The 18,472-nt window shown below is 38.7% G+C and overlaps 1 protein-coding gene across 2 annotated transcripts in view; it reads left to right on the forward strand.

The window, feature by feature from the left end:
* FREM2 (FRAS1 related extracellular matrix 2) overlaps positions 1–18,472 on the forward strand; it is a 120,651-nt gene that overhangs the window by 82,919 nt on the left and 19,260 nt on the right. The window contains exons 7-16 of one of the 2 annotated variants that reach the window (XM_041466993.1): positions 494–643; positions 2,616–2,825; positions 3,004–3,201; positions 5,185–5,349; positions 5,431–5,613; positions 8,985–9,119; positions 10,035–10,189; positions 11,090–11,393; positions 13,288–13,419; positions 13,993–14,324. In XM_041466993.1, the coding sequence (XP_041322927.1) occupies positions 494–643; positions 2,616–2,825; positions 3,004–3,201; positions 5,185–5,349; positions 5,431–5,613; positions 8,985–9,119; positions 10,035–10,189; positions 11,090–11,393; positions 13,288–13,419; positions 13,993–14,324 (1,964 nt within the window). Of the gene's footprint in view, positions 1–493; positions 644–2,615; positions 2,826–3,003; positions 3,202–5,184; positions 5,350–5,430; positions 5,614–8,984; positions 9,120–10,030; positions 10,190–11,089; positions 11,394–13,287; positions 13,420–13,992; positions 14,325–18,472 lie in introns of both variants that reach the window. The other variant, XM_041466992.1, reaches the window with a different exon arrangement.

An 18,472-nucleotide genomic window follows, 5' to 3' on the forward strand; every position in this document is an offset into this window, starting at 1 on the left:
AGCTGGAAAACGTTACCAAGGGTAGCTCCAGTTACATGTCATGTTCCAGTCTGGTTTTAGCAACAGGAATCTGTGAGAACATTCAAGTTAAAGTTTCGTTATCTGTATTCACCTTCATATGTTTGCACCAAAGTGAAAAATGCAAGGAATTTTCTGGCTTGTGCACAGGACTCAGCTAAAACAAGTTTAATGAGATACCACATTTGGTTTTGTACACAGATTCATATATGCTGACACAAAAAGTTGAAAATTTAGGAGGCAAGAAAAAGAGCACAGTGCTGATACAACAATTGCTGTCTAAAACCATACTAACCAATTCTTGAAAAGAAGACAAAAATAGCTAGAAGAATTCTAAACCTTGAAAAAAGAAGCCTTATTTTACTTACTGACATGAGCAAAGTGCTCTCTACTGTTTAATGTGAATTTTGTGGTCTCTTGTTGACTTCAGTGTAAGCTAAAGAAGCATTTATGGACATTATTCCTCTTTCACCAGAACCAGCATTCTACTTTGGCAATGATGAATACTATGTTGATGAGAGTGCTGGCTACATTGAGGTCGGTGTCTGGAGGAGTGGCACGGATCTGTCCAAAGCCGCCTCTGTGACGGTGAGGTCGCGCAAGTCTGAGCCAGTGACTGCGGAGGGTGAGTTATTGCTTTCACACTGCTGCTGCTCTGCTCGTGCTGCTGCACACGGCTGGCACGTGCTGCTGCACGTCACAAGTGCTCCTTCAGTGGGTCTTGGTACGGTTTCAACCACATAAAATGAAAATTGCACGTGTCTTGCTCTTAGCAGACGTCTTCTTCTTAGAGCAAAGTAAGTGGTTACAGAATTTCAGAGAAACAGGAGTGAGAGCTGCTATGAAGTATAGCACAAAGAGAAATGCCTTTAAATCCTCATATACAGACTGCTGCAAAGGCAGTTGATTGCTGCCTCAAGAGCATGCTCTGGGCACAGTTATGATCACTGGCAGCGTGCTGAGTTTGCTTCTCTCATTTTTACTGTAGGCAATGAGAAATTATTACCTAGTATCCTGTTCAGGAACAGAATTGCTTCAGTTGTGTGGTTCTTGGATGCTTTGGCAGAACCTTTGTTGGTAGATCAAGTGTTAGCATGCTATTTTTTTCACAAAACATATCATAATGTTTAAACTAGGATATTCATATAGAGACAGCATAAAAATTATCTTCCTTAGATGCTTATCCTCAGTGTAACTTTACTGTTATTTCAGGAATATCTAAACATAATATATATATGCATGTATAATAATATATATATGCAGTGTAACTTTACTGTTATTTCAGGAATATCTAAACATAATATATATATGCATGGTGTATGCATAATACAATATACATAACATAGATGTATTTTTCTCTGAAAAATAAAATTATTAAGTCTGAAAAAATACGTGATTTTTTCAGTTGTGAACTTGCTTTTATAATCTGATGTACTTATGAAATCTTGAATATTTAAGTTATTTTATTTCTAGTAAAATTTTTTTTTTCCTTACAGTAAGGATCTTCTTTCATTGTGCCAGGACCTCTAGGATTAAAAGCTGGGAATGGCTCAGCTCTTGAGCTCTCTAGTCTGTTGGTCACAGCATGAAAGCTCTGACATGGCTGGCTGCCTGTAAAACCATGAACCTGGTTCTTTGCCTTACACAGTGCAGCAGTGGATCTGTTGCTCTGAGCTGTCGGTCCTGGAGTCCTGCCTTAGAGGCTTAGCTCTAGGGGAGTACAGCAGTAGAGCTTTTAGGCAAGTGCCCATCTGATGGTGGCCTTTAATCTGGCTAAATTTTATCAAATTCACAGAATTCCAAACCTGATTTCCATTTCAATTTAAGTGTTTCCCCAAAAGCTTTGTTTCAAGAGCCCTGCTGTTTATTCTCCCCAAAAATTAATGTTAAAACTGAGTCCTTCCCTAAAGTCCTGGATACATTTAATGCCTTGGTTCCAAGACGGTGTCATGTTTTAGTCATTATCTTGTTTTGTTTGCCTTCTTATTGACATGTTATGGATTGGTTTGATTTGCTTAAATGAAAACAAACCCAGATCAATCTTCCTTTAAGAGTAAGGTGGCAGACCTCACCTGATATACTCTGATAAGAATTTGATTTGTGTTCCATTCATTCTGTTTTACACAACACCTCTGAACAACAGTTCTTCCCCCAGTCAGCTCGCTGGCCTTGTCTCCTTTCCTTTTTACATTAATCTTAAAACTTTCATCTTTGTTACAAAATAATATGAAATTTCTTTCCAAAAGACTTTGCTTCATCTCCAGAGTCTCTCTCAAAGCTTTTTGCTTACTTTCATTTCTCACTTCAAGCAAATTTCATTAGTTTTTCTGGAAAAACTGTTGGTTTGCAACAGAACAGAATCAGCCTCATTTTGTGACTCAAATCATCATTAAACAAAAAATTAATTAATATTGACTTATTTTATTGTGTACTCCAACTTAAATACCAAAAGATAGTTTTGCTTTACCTGAATGCCAGAATTTGGCAAATACTAAAGTTATAAAGGAAAAATATTTATCTACAATTAACTGCCTAATGATAGATATTTTTAATTTTAATTACATGTAATGCTATTTTTATCTCTTTTCCTTTGGTAGCTGGAGTAGATTATGTAGGCATCAGTCGTAATTTGGATTTTTCCCCTGGAGTCAATATGCAGACGTTTCGTGTGATAATTCTGGATGATCTTGGACAGCCGGTGTTAGAAGGAACAGAGAAGTTTGAGCTTGTGCTAAGGATGCCCATGAATGCTGCCCTTGGAGAACCCAGCAAGACCACCATCTTCATTAATGACTCAGTATCTGATTGTGAGTAATTTTTTTTTGTTTTTTATGTCATATTTTGGAAATTAAGTCATTTGCTGTCTGGCTGCTTGTGTTCTATATCTGGTGCAGTGTGGCATAAGTAAATGTGAAATGGTGGAGGGAAGATATGGTAACCTCTGCAGTTATACTTTACATGTGCTTTCTATGTTTTTCTGCTCAGTGCCAAAGATGCAGTTTAAAGAATCTGTGTATGTAGCCAATGAAAACGATGGGCAGGTTTCTGCCATGATATATAGGAGTGGGGATATCCGATACACATCCACTGTGAGATGCTATACAAGGCAAGGTTCAGCTCAGGTTATGATGGACTTCGAAGAACGACCTAATACTGACAGTTCCATCATCACATTCCTTCCTGGTAAGTTCTTGATCTTATTTTACAAGCCTTTAGTCTACTGTGTTTTCTTTTCCTTTGCTTTCCTTTGCTTTGTTTGTTTTGTTTTGTTGTGTTTTAATTGTGTCTTCTCATAAAGTAGTGCCAAAAAGATCACTCTGGAAAACAAAGATTTGGGGTTTTTTCATGCACAGTTGGATGATGTTGCCTTTGTTTTCTTCACTTCTGACTTAGAGCAATAAACAGTACAAACCAAAAGAGTATATCTTCATTTAAGTTCAGCCTGAGTGCCAGAATCTTTTTGATAGCAAAAGCAGGTTTGGCATAGCACAGTAGAAGAACAGATCTGCTATCAGAAAGGAAACTTCAGAAGTTCTGCTCTTTGTTAAGAAGATTTCTGGTAAATACATTTGACTTGCACTGAAATGAGTAATAGATCTTTCAACAGGTATATAGCTTCCTAATTCCTGTTTGAATTTTTTTTCTCCCACCAAGGCTTTCTTAAGACCGCCCACGAATATCAGGTACTTAATATCAGAGATGAAATGCAAATAAATCAAATGCTACTATGTTGAAAGAATATTGGCTAATTCTTTCTACATGTGCAGAAGGCAGTTTGGTCTTCTAGCCTTTGAAGTTTACACACACGTGATATTTTTTACAAGTCTTAAACAAGTTATGTCATCAGCATGAAATCCTTGGTATATCCTTATCACAGAAATTACAACCTTTGTATTTCTGTAGACATGTATCATAGTTCTCTTGAATAAGTGAGTTGTTCACTCTGTCTTTATTTAAGGCTGGCCTCAGCTTTTAGTGCCGTCTTGTACTCTAGACCTTTGCTTCTGTACAACCAGGAGAGAGTCCAGCTAGTAAGAATTAGTAAGTGGATCTGGGCCACTTAGAAGTGACTTTTCTCTTTTCTTGAGTGTTGCCCTACCACTTCTCTGTAAAGACAAGTAACAAAGAGGTCTACTGGAATTATATTTTGACTCCATAAGCTTCTTAGGCATGTTTAATATGCAGCAGTTTCATTCCAGTTTTCATATTTTCCATGTAACAATAAGCAGGATGAGTATTTTGCATTTTTTTCTCCTTAAGGAATAATTTATTTTCTATAATGAGGGGAAAAGGCAAACTCAGAAAATGAACACAGTCAGCATCCTGGTCTGGTTCTTCATCTTGAAGAGCCTTGATCTTATTTGCATGTGTGATGATGAAAAAATACAGTAAATTGACATCATCTCTCTCCTGCTGTGCTGTTCCTTTTGTCTGGGGCGTAGGAGTCAGTCCTGTGAGGGAGAGCCCACCTAGTCATGCTGGGTTCCAGACACTAAACGCCATTCATAGGTCTTGCTATTTGTGTAAAAGACATAAGAAAAGATGTTCAAGTTTCTGAACACCTAGTAAGTCAGGGCACATTAATTTGTGAGTGCAAAATTGAGAGGTTTGATACTCCAAAGCATGTTTAAGGCAATATTCACTGTCACTTAGAATCAGTGGGAGTTCAAAAGACTTTAAAGTCAAATGGAATAATATAAGTGAAGGTCCACACAGTTGGAGGGCGTCCAATCAAAAGAGACTTGAAATATAAAACTTCAGGACAAAATTGCCATTAGTATTAGTAATGGTAATTAGTAATTAGTATTACCATTAGAAAGGTTTTATTATTCTGTTTCCTTGTGCAAATATTTACTTTTTTAAGTGCATTCTGTAGAAGAGGTCACTGAGAAGGAGCATTTTCTTTTTGGGTAAAACAAAAGAACTAATACCAAACAGAAACTTGTCTTACAGAAGTCCCAAAATGGGAGATTCCACTTTAATGAATTTCCGTTAGATTGCTAATTCTGCTTTCACTGCTGTCATTGCTCATTAACTTGTATGGTGTCAGGTGGATGCCTTAGCCAGCAAGAGCAGCCTATGGTGCCCTGAGCTTGGAGAGAAGTGCTGTGTTAGAGCAAAGAACACCTAAGTTCTGCCTGATAACTACCTTCAGAATGATTGCAGGTGAAACTGAGAAGCCTTGCACGCTGGTGCTTACGGATGATACTTTCCATGAGGAGGAGGAAGAGCTACGCCTGGTTCTTGGCACTCCAAGAAGTGATTCTTCCTTTGGTGCCTCTATTGGCGAGCAAAATGAGACGCTGATAAAGATTCGGGATGACGCAGACAGTAAGAGAATAGCTTATTGTTACTGGCTTTTGGAAGCCCGTCTGCACGCTCTAAAACCCCTTTTTATTCTCCGAATGACAGAGGCTATCATCAAGTTTGGTGAGACCAAATTTAGTGTGAGTGAACCGAAGGACACAAGGCAAGTAGCAATTGTGAAAATCCCGGTGCTTCGTCTGGGAGACACTTCCAAAGTTTCTGTTGTAAGAGTTCATACAAAGGATGGATCTGCTACTTCTGGAGAAGACTATCACCCTATATCAGAAGGTAGGATCATACTTATCACATCCAGCTATTTGTTTTCATTCATGACTGTAACATAATTTTTGAAAAATGAAATAACTATGTGATTAGAATACTTTGCAACCACATTCCAAAATGCATTTTCCTATTCAGTGTGGACAAACTACATTTGAACAGGAATACCACATCCCCTGTGGTATACAACAGCCAATTGCTGTTGGTATGCTAATTATCAGTGAAGATATTTACAAAAGGATTGTGACTCCTTTGAAAACATCCATAGCTCAAGAAGTTGTGGAAGATACGTGACTTAAACCTTAGTTATATTTGCAGAGTGTAATAATATTACTCTGAAGAAACATCTGCTTATAGGGTATGATTATGTTTCTTGAGCAATTCATTAAGATGATAGGATTTGCTGTATGTAGGAATTAATGTATAATTCTTTTTATTTTTCTGTCTTTGTAATAATAAAGCTTTCCTTCTATATTTCTGAACTCACTGCCTGCTGCTCCACACTAATTAATGAGGAAAGAAGTTGTACAACAGAATGAGAAATATCTTAGCTGATAAGTTTCTTTCCATTAACAGCCCACCTACCTGCTTTAGGCAATGACTAATGGAGTTTGTAGCATTATGATTTTTTTTTCTTTTAAAGTTTATGATAATGCATGATAGTACTCTGTCTTTTAATATTAATCATTCATTGCTGGAGTGTTTTCATAGTTTTGGATAAACTATTTTGGCATCTGGTCCAGCTGGAATATATGACGTACCTTTGAACATCCAGCAACAACATTGCCCTGTATGTTCAAATTCCGTAAGAGTGGCATTTCCCACTAGTGATATCTGAAGAGGCAATTTGTTAGCCACAAGAAAATCATCAAGCCAGAGCTTGCTAATTCCAGTCACTTTGCTCCTGCATTTTAGAGTTTTGCTCTTTCCCCCTGAAAACTACAGGAACTTCCAGTGTCAGCTGAAACTTATCCTCTATGCACATTACCTGTAGGCATTGTCATGCTTACATTCTCCCTGCTGTGCACCAACAGCACATGGGAACAAGGTTTTCAGGAGAAACCTACTACTGCAGAACAAGAGACTCTCGGCCTCTGCCCCCAGGTCTTTGAGAAAGGTCTGTGATGTGCAGAATTTCACCACGGGTTTCAGAATACCTGTGGGTTTAGGGAACCTGCATATTCAGCCGTAAGTGCAAAACCCACGTGCTTCATTGCGTTCTCTGAAGGAAGTGTAGCAAACTCTTAGCTGTCACACAGCTGGGAGTCCATATGTTTGTTACCACAAAGAGTATTTCCCTGGCTTAATAACCCTTGGGATTGGAAGGATCATTAGATCACTTAATCACACTCACTGTGGATTGCAAACTTCTCCCAGTTTTCCCAAGTTATTTCTGTATTGATCCAAGTAACTTTGATTGGAGAAAATATATCCTTTAGAAAGGGCATCTGGTCCTGGTTTGAAGACTTTGGAGAGGAAGAGTGTTTCTTAGCATTTTGCTTCACTGATCAGTCTCTATCATGTAACTGTGCCGTATTTCCCATATACAATTCAGCTTTAATGCACTACTGCTTTTTGTGCCTGTCCCTTTAGAGTATAGAGGTCTTTATCACCTGGTATATTTTTATTATGGTGATGTTTCTGTATACCAGTGAGAACATCACTGTCTGCAAGTTTTTCCTGTCCTAACTTTCTCTTGGTTATTTCTGTGTATCTTCAAAGTGAATTTGACATCCTTTAAAAATAAAAGTATTAGAAGTGCACTTACTATTTTGGTTATTATCACTCTCACTTTTTCCAGGCACAAATGTTAAATGGTTTCTGTACTTTTTATTTCTTTAGTAGTTAATACAGTCAAGGATCATAGTACTCCCTAACTCAGTCAGTGTGGTGAGTTGATCTTGGCTGGATAGTAAGCGCCCACCAAATCTGTTCTATGACTCCCCCTCCTCAGCTACAGAGGAGAAAATATGACAGAAGGCTCATGGGTTGAGATAAGAAGAGGGAGATATCACTCACCTATTATCAGCATGGGGAAAAATGACTCAACTTGGGAAAATTAATTTCATTTTTTTTTACTAATCAAACCAGAGCACAGTGGTGAGAAATAAGATATTCCTCCCACCCCTCCCTTCTTCTTGGGGTAGCTTCACTCCCAAATTCCTTAGCTCTGACTGGCTCGAGAGAATGGGGGTTGCAATCTAGTTATCACACATTATTTCTGATGCTTCTTCCTCCTCACACTCTTCCCTGCTCCAGCATGAGATCACACCCACCAGAAACAGTTTTCCAAAAACTACACCATGGGTCCTTCCTGTGGTCTGCAATTCTTCATGAGCTGCTCCAGTGAGGGTCCTCACGAGGTCACAAGGGCTGCCAGCAGACCTGCTCCACTGTGGGCTCTTCTTTCCATGGGGCCACAGGTCCTGCCAGGAGCCTGCTCCACTGCAGGCTTCCCCCAGAGTCCCAGCCTCCTTTGGGCATCCACCTGTTTGATTGTGGGTCCTCCACAGGCTGCAGGTGGATCTCTGCTCCACCATGGGCCTCCATGGGCTGCAGGGGCACATCCTGCATCACTAGGGGCTGCTGCAGGGGAATCTCTGCTCTGGCTTCTAGAGCATCTCCTGCCCCTCCCTCTCCACTGAGCTGGGTGCCTGCAGAGTGATTTCTCACATATTCTCACTCCTCTTTCCCAGCTGCTGTGGTTCAGCAGTTTTTTCCCTCCTTTAATCTGTTATCCCAGAGGTACTGCCACTGACACTGCTGGGCTCGGCCTTGACCAGCAGTGGTCCATCTTGGAGCCAGCTGGCATTGTCAGATTTGGAGGATGCTTCTGGCAGCTGCTTGCAGAATCCACCCCTGTAGCTCCCCACTACCAAAGACTTGCCACGCAAACCAAATACAGTCAGCTAAAATAGAACTTTTTATCACCATGACTTACGAAGTTTTTTCAGAGACAATGATTTTCAAAATACAATATTCTTGTGGAGCTACAGCTTTGTTCCTTATTTTTGGTATATACCATTGTATTTATTACATTTTGTTGGATACCATTTATTTAGAATTCTTCAGTCTTTTGGTCATTCACATAGGTTTCCAACATTTATGTAATTAGTCACAGATAATTTTCAAAACATTAAAATCCATTAGATTGAATCTTGAGCTTTGCAAATCTCTTGATTTATGTCTTATTTTCAGTGATTTCTACATGTGTCCACTGCTATTCATTATTATTATTTGTAGCATCAAATAGGTTAAAATAAATTTGCAAACACCTGTAATTTGAAAAGTGAGTATTAGCTGCCATCTCTCATGTCTGGGACTAGAATCACAGGTTGTTATGAACAACAGATTTATTTTTAAGTCTCTCATGTTTTCAGAAATTGAGTTCAAGGAGGGTGAAACACAGCACTTTGTGGAGATTGAAGTTCTCTTTGATGGAGTAAGGGAGATGAGAGAAGCCTTCACTGTCCACCTGAAGCCTGATGAGAACATGGTTGCAGAAATACAGGTAAGTTCATGCAAAGTCCTGAACAGCAAAATCTGGTAAACAGACCTCTTACTTACTTTCTGGCTCATCATTTTACTCTTCTTTTAAGGTTTATTCACATCATCTTGGCTTGTATATTAAAAGACAAAAAGGCCATCCTTTTTACAGCTGTCACAGTAACACCTAAACAAAACAGTTGTCAAGGCAGTGATATTGATGGGGCCACAGAGTCAATGAGAGACTGAAGTCTTCAGGGTGTTGTTCCAGACATATTCTGCTCATATAATCAGTCTTAGAAACTGATGTCCTCTCGGAAACACTCTCTGGGAATACAACCTCTATGTTGTAAAAAGAGTAATTTCAGGTGAAATATGACTTCTGCTGTCAAAATCATGTTAATATTATTCTTATTGTGTAAGATGAAATAACCTCACATTCTTGTTATTTAGTACTGTATCTTGCATACGTTTAATTCAAACAGTATACTCCTCTGATTTGGCATAAAATGTGCTTGAAACTCCCTGTCTGCTTCATCAGTGTCACACCATACATAGTCTGACTCCAGACAGCCAGACAGAAGAGACATAGCCTTTGCTGATGACAAACATGCCATTTCCACCAGGCATTAAAGCATACACTGCATATAGGATGTTCTACCAGAATACTGAAGTGATAACAAAACATCTTGGAGACAAGGTTAAGGGTCTGGGATCTTCACTCTTCTGAAAATAAAAATTTCATTTTAGCTCTTCCTTTTGCACTCTGCAGTGTACTTTCAGTGCTTGAACCCTTTCTCAATAGCTCATCCAGTTGAGGTTTTAGAACTTCTTTTGGAACAATGTTTCGAAGGCTAGATATATTCTGATCAAGCTCCAGAGCTCCAGCTTGTTTATTTAAGTTTTCACAGAGAACTGTTTCTGTATTTTTCATTGTCAGACAGCCAAGGCCATTGTTTACATCGAAGAAATGAACAGCATGGCAGATGTCACCTTTCCCTCTGTCCCTCAAGTTGCATCTCTGTTGATATATGATGATACTTCTAAAGCCAAAGACAGAAGCAGTCCCATTGCTGGCTATCCTGTCATCTGTATCACAGTGAGTATCTCTGTGAGAAAATGGAACAAAATCAGCATATGGATTTTTTTCAGTGGATTTTACACACCCAGTATCAATCCATATGGTGATGAGTCACACATATTAGTCACACTTATTAGTTCAAGCTAGAATTATCCTTAGAGCTAAACTAATTTGTCTGGATAATGAATTCTTTTTCAGGAGGAGAAAAAGCATAGAAAAAAAGATGTTTCACTTGTTCCTCACTAAGAACAGTTTGATATTGATACTCACACTGTATCTGTGATAGCATGACCTTAGTATTTCCTGCTTTATCCTGCCTTAATTTGTAGAGTTAATATCACTGGAGATAACAGATGAGCCATTGTTTTCAATGAGTGCCATGGACTGTAAAAATAAGTGCTGAAGAAATACAGGCTTCTTTCATTTTTTTTCACTAGTAGTTTTGCTACTGAAAAGTTTACATAAATATTCATATACCTTGAAGAATGTTTTGTCCATCTTCAATTTTTTTCTCACACATTCCTTTTGCACAGGAATGTCACAAGTTGAATGGTTCTTCCAAATAAAAAAAGAATCAAAGAAAATAAATCTTTAAATGCAAAGTGTATTTGCAGAATTAGATCAAAGGGAGAAGTTAAAATTAAAGTAGTACATGGGAGTGTAGTTTTTGCCTTCATACCTATGCCACATTTTCACCTATAAATGAATTTAAAATATTTTATTTCAGTAAGTGTACTTAGATATGCCCTTTAATCTACCCTAGCAGTGCTAAATACATCACTGTCAAAATAAGTTGATTTCTTATGAGATTTAGTGGGATTGTCAGTTCCATGTTGTTGAACTTCATGACGCTTGATGACTTGCAGTTCCTTTGCTGTGAAGCAAATAAATTCTTAACACATCTGCCTTGTTCTGCAGGCCTGTAATCCTAAGTACGAAGACTTCGACAAGACTGGTTCTATATGTGCCAGTGAGAGCATCAACAATACTCTGACACGGTACAGGTGGCTTGTAAGTGCCCCCACTGGCCCCGATGGTGTGACCAGCCCCATGAAGGAGGTTGACTTTGACACCTTCTTCACGTCCTCTAAGATGATCACACTCGACTCCATTTACTTTCAAGCCGGTTCTCGTGTCCAATGTGCAGCTCGGGCTGTGAATTCAGATGGGAATGAGGGTCTTGAGCTTATGAGCCCTATTGTCACTATAAGCACATCAGAAGGTAAGGCATCATCACCTACTGCAAGATTCACAGGTCTCTTTTGAATCCCAAATTCAGTCCTAACAAAAGCTGGTTACATGACCAGGTTTTTTTACATTACCGCATCATCTTTTCTTCTGTTGTTCATAGAGGTGGTGCAAAAACTCTCTTGACACAGTACAGCATTGTGTAAAGAAAAATTTTTCCTCTCTCCTAATTCTCCATGTCTTTAAATAACAATCCACATAGCAAATTTGTATGTTCATGAGAACAGTATATAACAGGCAGTGGAATTAATGAAACCTGGTTTCTGTTGACTCTTGAATTCAGCTGCAGTAATGATGCAGTACAGCCTCAGCTCCTGTTAGACACTGGAGAATCCACATGGGAGTGGCATAGGAAAGCCTAGCCAGAAGACAAAATTCATTTGGCATTCAGGCCTCACTGGACACCTGAGAATTGATTTCTTCCTTGACTGAAGACCAAAGCAACTAGGCCCAATAACAGATCATGGACAAAATGTTTCCCTGGTCAAAGCACTCATAATTATTCATCCTTCTCATTGTATGAAACAGAGTGGCTTTGTTGTTGTAATAATGCATTATTTGGATTGCACTTAACAAATTAGCAGAGCTAATTAGCTCAGGCTCAGGACTGAGTTGTCATGCATAATTTAATTCCAGTACCTGAGCTAACTTGTGATGTGGAAGGAAAGAAGTGCAATGATCAAAGCAACCTACAAAAATCCTGAATATTTTCCATTTTGATGATGCCTGACCTCCAGTGTATAAACCAAACTCTCAAAAGGAATTCAAATAGTGAAAAAAAAAAGTTTTTTTCTCTTTAGCAATGTTATTTACATTTGAGGAAAAAAAAACCCTAAGACCACCAACCAAACCAACCAACCAAGAAGCTGCCATGTGCAGAAAAGAAATTTGTTTTGTCCTGACAAAAGTTTCCTGCTTGGAGATGTTGAGCAACATTGGCTCCTCCAGAGCCAATGAGCTCTCCAAGAGGAGGGCCCTGCCTCCTCTTTTCTTGAAATCCCTCAGAAATGGGCAAAGAGAATTGTTTTGATTTTCCACGTCTGCTTGTTTCTTACTTAGAGTACCTTGTAATCCTTTGGCCATCACATTACAAAGCAACCAGAATGCAGACACTACTGCATTGAACTATGCAACTAGAAGTTGCATACATCTCAGATCATATGATTACAAACCTAATTTTCTAGTCCTACAAACTTGGACTAGTACTGCAACACATGGAACTAACACTGGAAAGGATTTCCAAAGTAAGTTACACGTTCCCCTTTCTTGGAAAAATTCAAAATTCAAATTAACGAGGCTTTAAACAACTTGATCCAGCTTTGAAGCTGGCTCTATTCTAAGCAGAATATTTCTACATGTCCTGTGACACAATCTTTCTAACTACACTTTTGTTACTGGTGGATCAGGAGACTCGTGAATTTCTGGGAGGGCATATCACTGCATACTCCAATCCAGTGCCAAAACCAACTGAACACTGGTCAGGTATCTTCCATAACATTTAGGCTGGTGGGAGAATTTAAAACATATGCCTCTGAAGACCTCTGTAAGAAAGAATGGCACTTGGGACTGGCTTTGCAAGTAAGGTTGACGCATGCAACTGAAAAGACACCGATTCAATGTCATCACCTTATTCTGAAAATGTGATCCTGTTGATCAAATGATCATTTCTGTTTGAATCCTCTTTTGCATAAATTCCTGTTGAAACCTCTGGAAAACACTTCTCAAAGTATTTACCTGTAATTGAAGAAAATCTTTGTTGTTTTCGATACCTGTACTATGGAAGAAACATACATCTTAAATAGTGGAAAGAAAAGTATAGATTGTTTCCTATGGACATAAAGTAAGGTTGCTTTCTTTTTTTTCACTAGGTCTTTGTCAGCCTCGTATATCAGGAGTGGTTGGAGCAGAGCCATTCTCTGCCAAACTGCGCTACACTGGCCCAGAAGATCCTGACTATGCCAACCTCATCAAGCTGACAGTCACAATGCCACATATTGATGGTATGAGAAAATCAGCTGTGGAGTTAGGAGAACTTATACAATATGCTGTTATTTGAGCTATTTTACTGGTCAGGTTATTTTAAACAGACAGGTTAATAATGTAATCTTTTAACAGTAGGACCAAAGAAAAATGTTACAAGATCCATAAGATACTGTATTGGTACATAGTCTCTGATGTGAAGAATAGCATTTTCAGATTAACTGCATAATTTACATAAATTGGGCTAGACCTAAGCCTTGTAAAGCTCCTTTGAAGTGCATAGAAATATACCCTTTAATTACTATTCACACTATTTTTTATTTAATAATATGTTGTATAATAATATATCTAAATATTAATATGCTTAGAAATATTTTATTTGTCCTTCATAGTATACAGACAGTTATTGTGGGTAAAATTCTCATTCATACTTAGCATATCAACTGTCTTTGAATTTTGAAGTACAGTAATTGGTGTAAGTACAAAATGCAAGAGCACTGCATTAACATGCTTGGTGTTTGAAAAAGTCTGGCTAAATTAAGGAGGTCTGACAACTGACATGTAGTGATAGTGCTATAAATTAATGTTTTTAGGCATGCTGCCTGTTATTTCTACAAGAGAGCTCTCCAACTTTGAGCTGACACTTAGCCCTGATGGAACTAGAGTTGGAAACCATAAGTGCTCCAACCTGTTGGATTACACAGAAGTAAAGACCCACCATGGTTTTTTAACTGACGCTACCAAGAATCCAGATGTGATTGGAGAGACCATTCCCTATCAGTACAGCCCAACAATTAGAGGCTTCAATACCTTGCGCTTCTACCGCAACCTGAACCTGGAAGCCTGCTTGTGGGAGTTCATCAGCTACTATGACATGTCCGAGCTCCTCACAGATTGTGGAGGCACCATTGGCACAGATGGACAGGTATGGGACTTGATTTTGCACTGTATTCTTGTAATAAAATATTTCACTTATGATATATCTGTGCTAGTAGAAATAAGAGAATCATTTGTTCTGAAAGAAATTTGCTATGATTTTCTCCCAATACAGTTCTGGAGTATTTTGGGGCAAAACAATCCCCCTTTTACTGTATAGTGAGCCAACTTAGTCTTTTCTTAAAATTAAAGCCTTCTGAAGAATTGTTTTTAGCACATAGATAGTACTGGGGTATTTAATATTAATTGTAGTATATCTTAAAAAGCAATTTTAAAACATTGTGGAGAGATTTTTTGCTAGTAACAATGGACTGCAGTGTCCTACCAGCAGCTTGGCTTTGCTGATCTCTTGTTCCCTGGGTAAGATGATCCATCAGTGCAGCCAAAAATTACTAGTAGAGGAAGTAAAAAAAGCTGCCAGTATGGAATGGTTGAAGAACAGAGCTGTGAAACTGGTTGGGGAGTTAAAAGCAAGAGATTAGAGAGAACTTGAGGTGTACTTTGGAAAATTATTTCTAGAAATCCATAGTAATGTGGAAAGAAAAGGGTGCAGGCTTTCTTCTGGAGCAGTGACAGTCAAATTAATCCCTCGATCTTCCCTGTATAATTACTACATAAGCCTGTCTGATCCCACTCTGGCTCTGGAGTACAGTGGCTATAACTATGAAGTTTATGTACAGAAAAATATATTTGGGGAATAATCCTACAGGCTGGAAGGAGGACTCATATCACAGAAGTCTATCCACAGCTAACTCACTGTCCTGGTACACTAGCGTTCCTTGTTGAACTACTGTGAAAAGAATGAGCCTGCTTTGTGAAATGGCCATAATTTCTGTGCTCTTCTGACATTTTGCCAGGGATCCACCTGCTATGAGACCTCAGTAGACTTACTTGCCAAATTCTTCTTTTTTTAGTCCCAAATGGCATAAAGCAGATATGGAAAGTGTGTCATTGCCCACAGAAATATATAAGCATGTGCAACAACAGAGCTAATTTACTACTAAAAGTGTAGTCATCGATGGACATACAGATATCTAATCAGATAAACTGTTTTCTTTTTTGTTTTGATTTCTTTATAATTACATGCCTAAAGTCCACCTTACTCCATGGGTGTTCATAGTAATCATACAGTCAGTTTGCTGGACAAGAAACTGCACCAGGATCTCTTTAGCACTTGGTTAACTTCTTAATATTCTACCCCTCTTAACTAGAGATTATATACTCTAAACCAGAAGACGAGAATAAAATGGAGCCTCTGCCTGTCTCAGATAGAAAGGCCTTGATGGACATGTCATCTCACTGCTTTGTCATCAGTTCTGGTTCCTTGTCTGTTACAGAGACCATTTCAAGGTCTGTGCCTTCATGTTGGAAGCTCACTGTCCATGCTCTGCTTGGGCTTCACCTCTGCTGAAAGCAGATCCTCCTACAGGTGCATTCCACGAGGTCTTTGAAGCTGTCAGAGGGAAAGGGAAGGCATCCAAGTGTGGGATGTAAACCTTACACATTCCCACAAGATAAAAATTGCACTAGTCTTCAGTGTTCTTAGAATGATTTCATTTCTTCGTTTCTTAGACTCATCCTTCCTTTGACTATCTCCTTATGCGCAGGCAATGTGCAACTGCAAATTCTTATTTCCCATGCAAAACAACCATAAGCACACACAACTTGAAACATCTGTATGAAGCTTGCATATGAAGCTATGCAAGCCACTTTTCCCTCAGTGAAAAGGAAGGAAGACATGGTATGAATCCATTTTAAATACTTCTGTGTCCTTTAGACAAAAGGCTGAATAGCTGCTTTAGACAAATATGTATCTAAATAAAACCTATTTATGTCTATGTTCATATAAACAGAGGAGGAAATAAGTGCCATTGCAATATTTTAGTGAATAGAAAGAATCCGTGTATTCAGTTTTGGAGGACATGCATAAGTGGCAATGTGGCCAGAGAAGTGAGTTGTACTTTCCTGAGGCTTCAGAAGTATTACGTACTTTATGTAAGTTCTCTCATTTACAAGCAGAGAGGGATCAACATGAACTGTGAGAGCCATGAAACTGCAGCTGAGGTCATCCTTTACTGCCTTCTAGGTTATGGAAAAAAGGTTACAGTATGTTAAGTGAAATATCAAGCTGAATTACTTCTAGCAGTGAAGCATTTCTCCGCAGCCAGTACGCGCTTCACTGCCCTCCCTGTTTTCCCCACCTCCATTTAATTCTTCTCCAGGTTTGGTCTTTATCTTCACATGACCTCTCCAGCTGAGAGGGGAGGCAGTCAGTGCCCTATCTCTGTGGTTGTCACCATTGTTGTTTTTTTCTCCTTCAGTGAACAATTAATAATCCTCTTCTGTGAGCGGAAAACTGGCAGCTATGGTTTTCACCATTTTTTTAAGCAGACAAAGGAAGCTTAAATTCTATTACACAAACAGAACAGATAAATAACAATAACACTCTTACCATATCCTGCTACCACTGCAAATTTAATATCTTGAATTTACCAGATACTTTGGCTAGAACTTTAGGTTCAAAATATTGTTTCTTGATTCTAGTTCTCCAGTACCTGTGTGGTCAAAGACAGCCATGTTGATTCAGACAGTAAGATTTCACACTATGAGCTGGCAATATCTTAAATGATAAGGACCTTCACTTAATGGGAGCTCCTGCTATGGTAGGGGATGAAGATGAACTTTAGTAAGCAAGCAGTAAGGTAGGAGACCTGCAGCTGGTGCAGTTCTTCTGGCACAGCTCCTAGTGTTTGCTGAAGGCTGCAGCTGTCTTGGCCAGTTCCCATGAACTCATGAACTGTCATAATACATACAGAGAAGGTCTTAGTTTTCTCTTTTTTTTTTCTTTTCTTTGAGGCCTTTTGATTGTGACCCACTCTCTTTCTCAATTATTCTGTGCATGAGCAAACCCTGTGTGAGCTAGATGCAGCACTCCTTTCAGTATACAGAGTGACGGTTTGTTCCTGGGGTCTGCCCAAAACTGAAAAAACAGGCATTTATTGTATCTAAACATGGACTTGGATGTGCAGTTTAAAGAACTTCTACCTAAAATTGAAGACCTGCTCCTCTTTAAATTGAGCTAATTAATTTGGATTAGAGTTCTGTCCTTGTTAAGTTCAGCTATGATGATTAACAGTTTTCTTTAGGACAACCTGCAGTCACAGTCTAAAATTCAGTGTCTGCATTTGGATATGTACAGGCCTTAGAAAAGGGGAACTCACCTATTTGAGGGCAGTGTTCCGGTATTTTCAAGTAGCTAACAAAGGTTGGGTTTTACTTCATGGGGACATTGTGAGAGTCAAGTATTACAGACATCTCACATTCTCCCAACACAAGTTCTAAAACAATGACAGATATTCATGAAAGGAAGTGAAAAAATGAGACAGTGAAAACCAAGCAAGTGACCGTACTTTAATGAAGTGTACACTGAAGTACTGACCTACACTTATTTCATGGAGTGTGAAGTGTCATTTGATCCTGTTTCCTACTGTTATACCTGTTTGCTGTAGCCAGGCAGTTTGGCATCTGAAGGCTTCTGTGTGGTTCTGGCCAAGTATTTATATATGGATGTTTCTTTCTGTAGTCTCAGTCCATTGCCAGACTTGGAATTGGGAAGCAAGGAAATTACCATTCAAACTAATTTTATTAATGACAGCTCATTAATCAGGTCTTTTATAGGAGCAAGAAGGTGAAGAACATGTAGTAAAATACTTGAATGTATAACTTTATGCCTTGAAACTATGGTAATTGAGTACGGCTGAACAGTTCACTTTTCTCTCTTCCAAAACCAGTTATTTTTGGCCCAAACTGAAAATGTCTTTCTTCCAATATGTTCGGGTCACATTTATGCTATACATTTTATGGCACTGAGCATTTCAAAATCCCCTCTGCAAGCAGGTTTTAAAATCACTAATGTACTGCTGCACCTTATATGAGGCAGCCTGCAGAGGATTTTTATTACACAGAAACAGTATATTTCCAGCTTTATTGGAACTAGTTTTACCAAAATTGTACTATAAGATGAAAACTCACCTCTTCTGAAAATCTTACTAGATGTTGTAAAATGCAAACAGACAGAAATGTCTGTTTTCAGATTTTTATATTCGCTTTAGCGACCCCAGTCAAGTTTAAGAAAGC

This window comes from Pyrgilauda ruficollis, unplaced genomic scaffold, assembly GCF_017590135.1.
Source record: "Pyrgilauda ruficollis isolate IOZ18807 unplaced genomic scaffold, ASM1759013v1 scaffold20, whole genome shotgun sequence".
Classification (NCBI taxonomy): domain Eukaryota; kingdom Metazoa; phylum Chordata; class Aves; order Passeriformes; family Passeridae; genus Pyrgilauda; species Pyrgilauda ruficollis.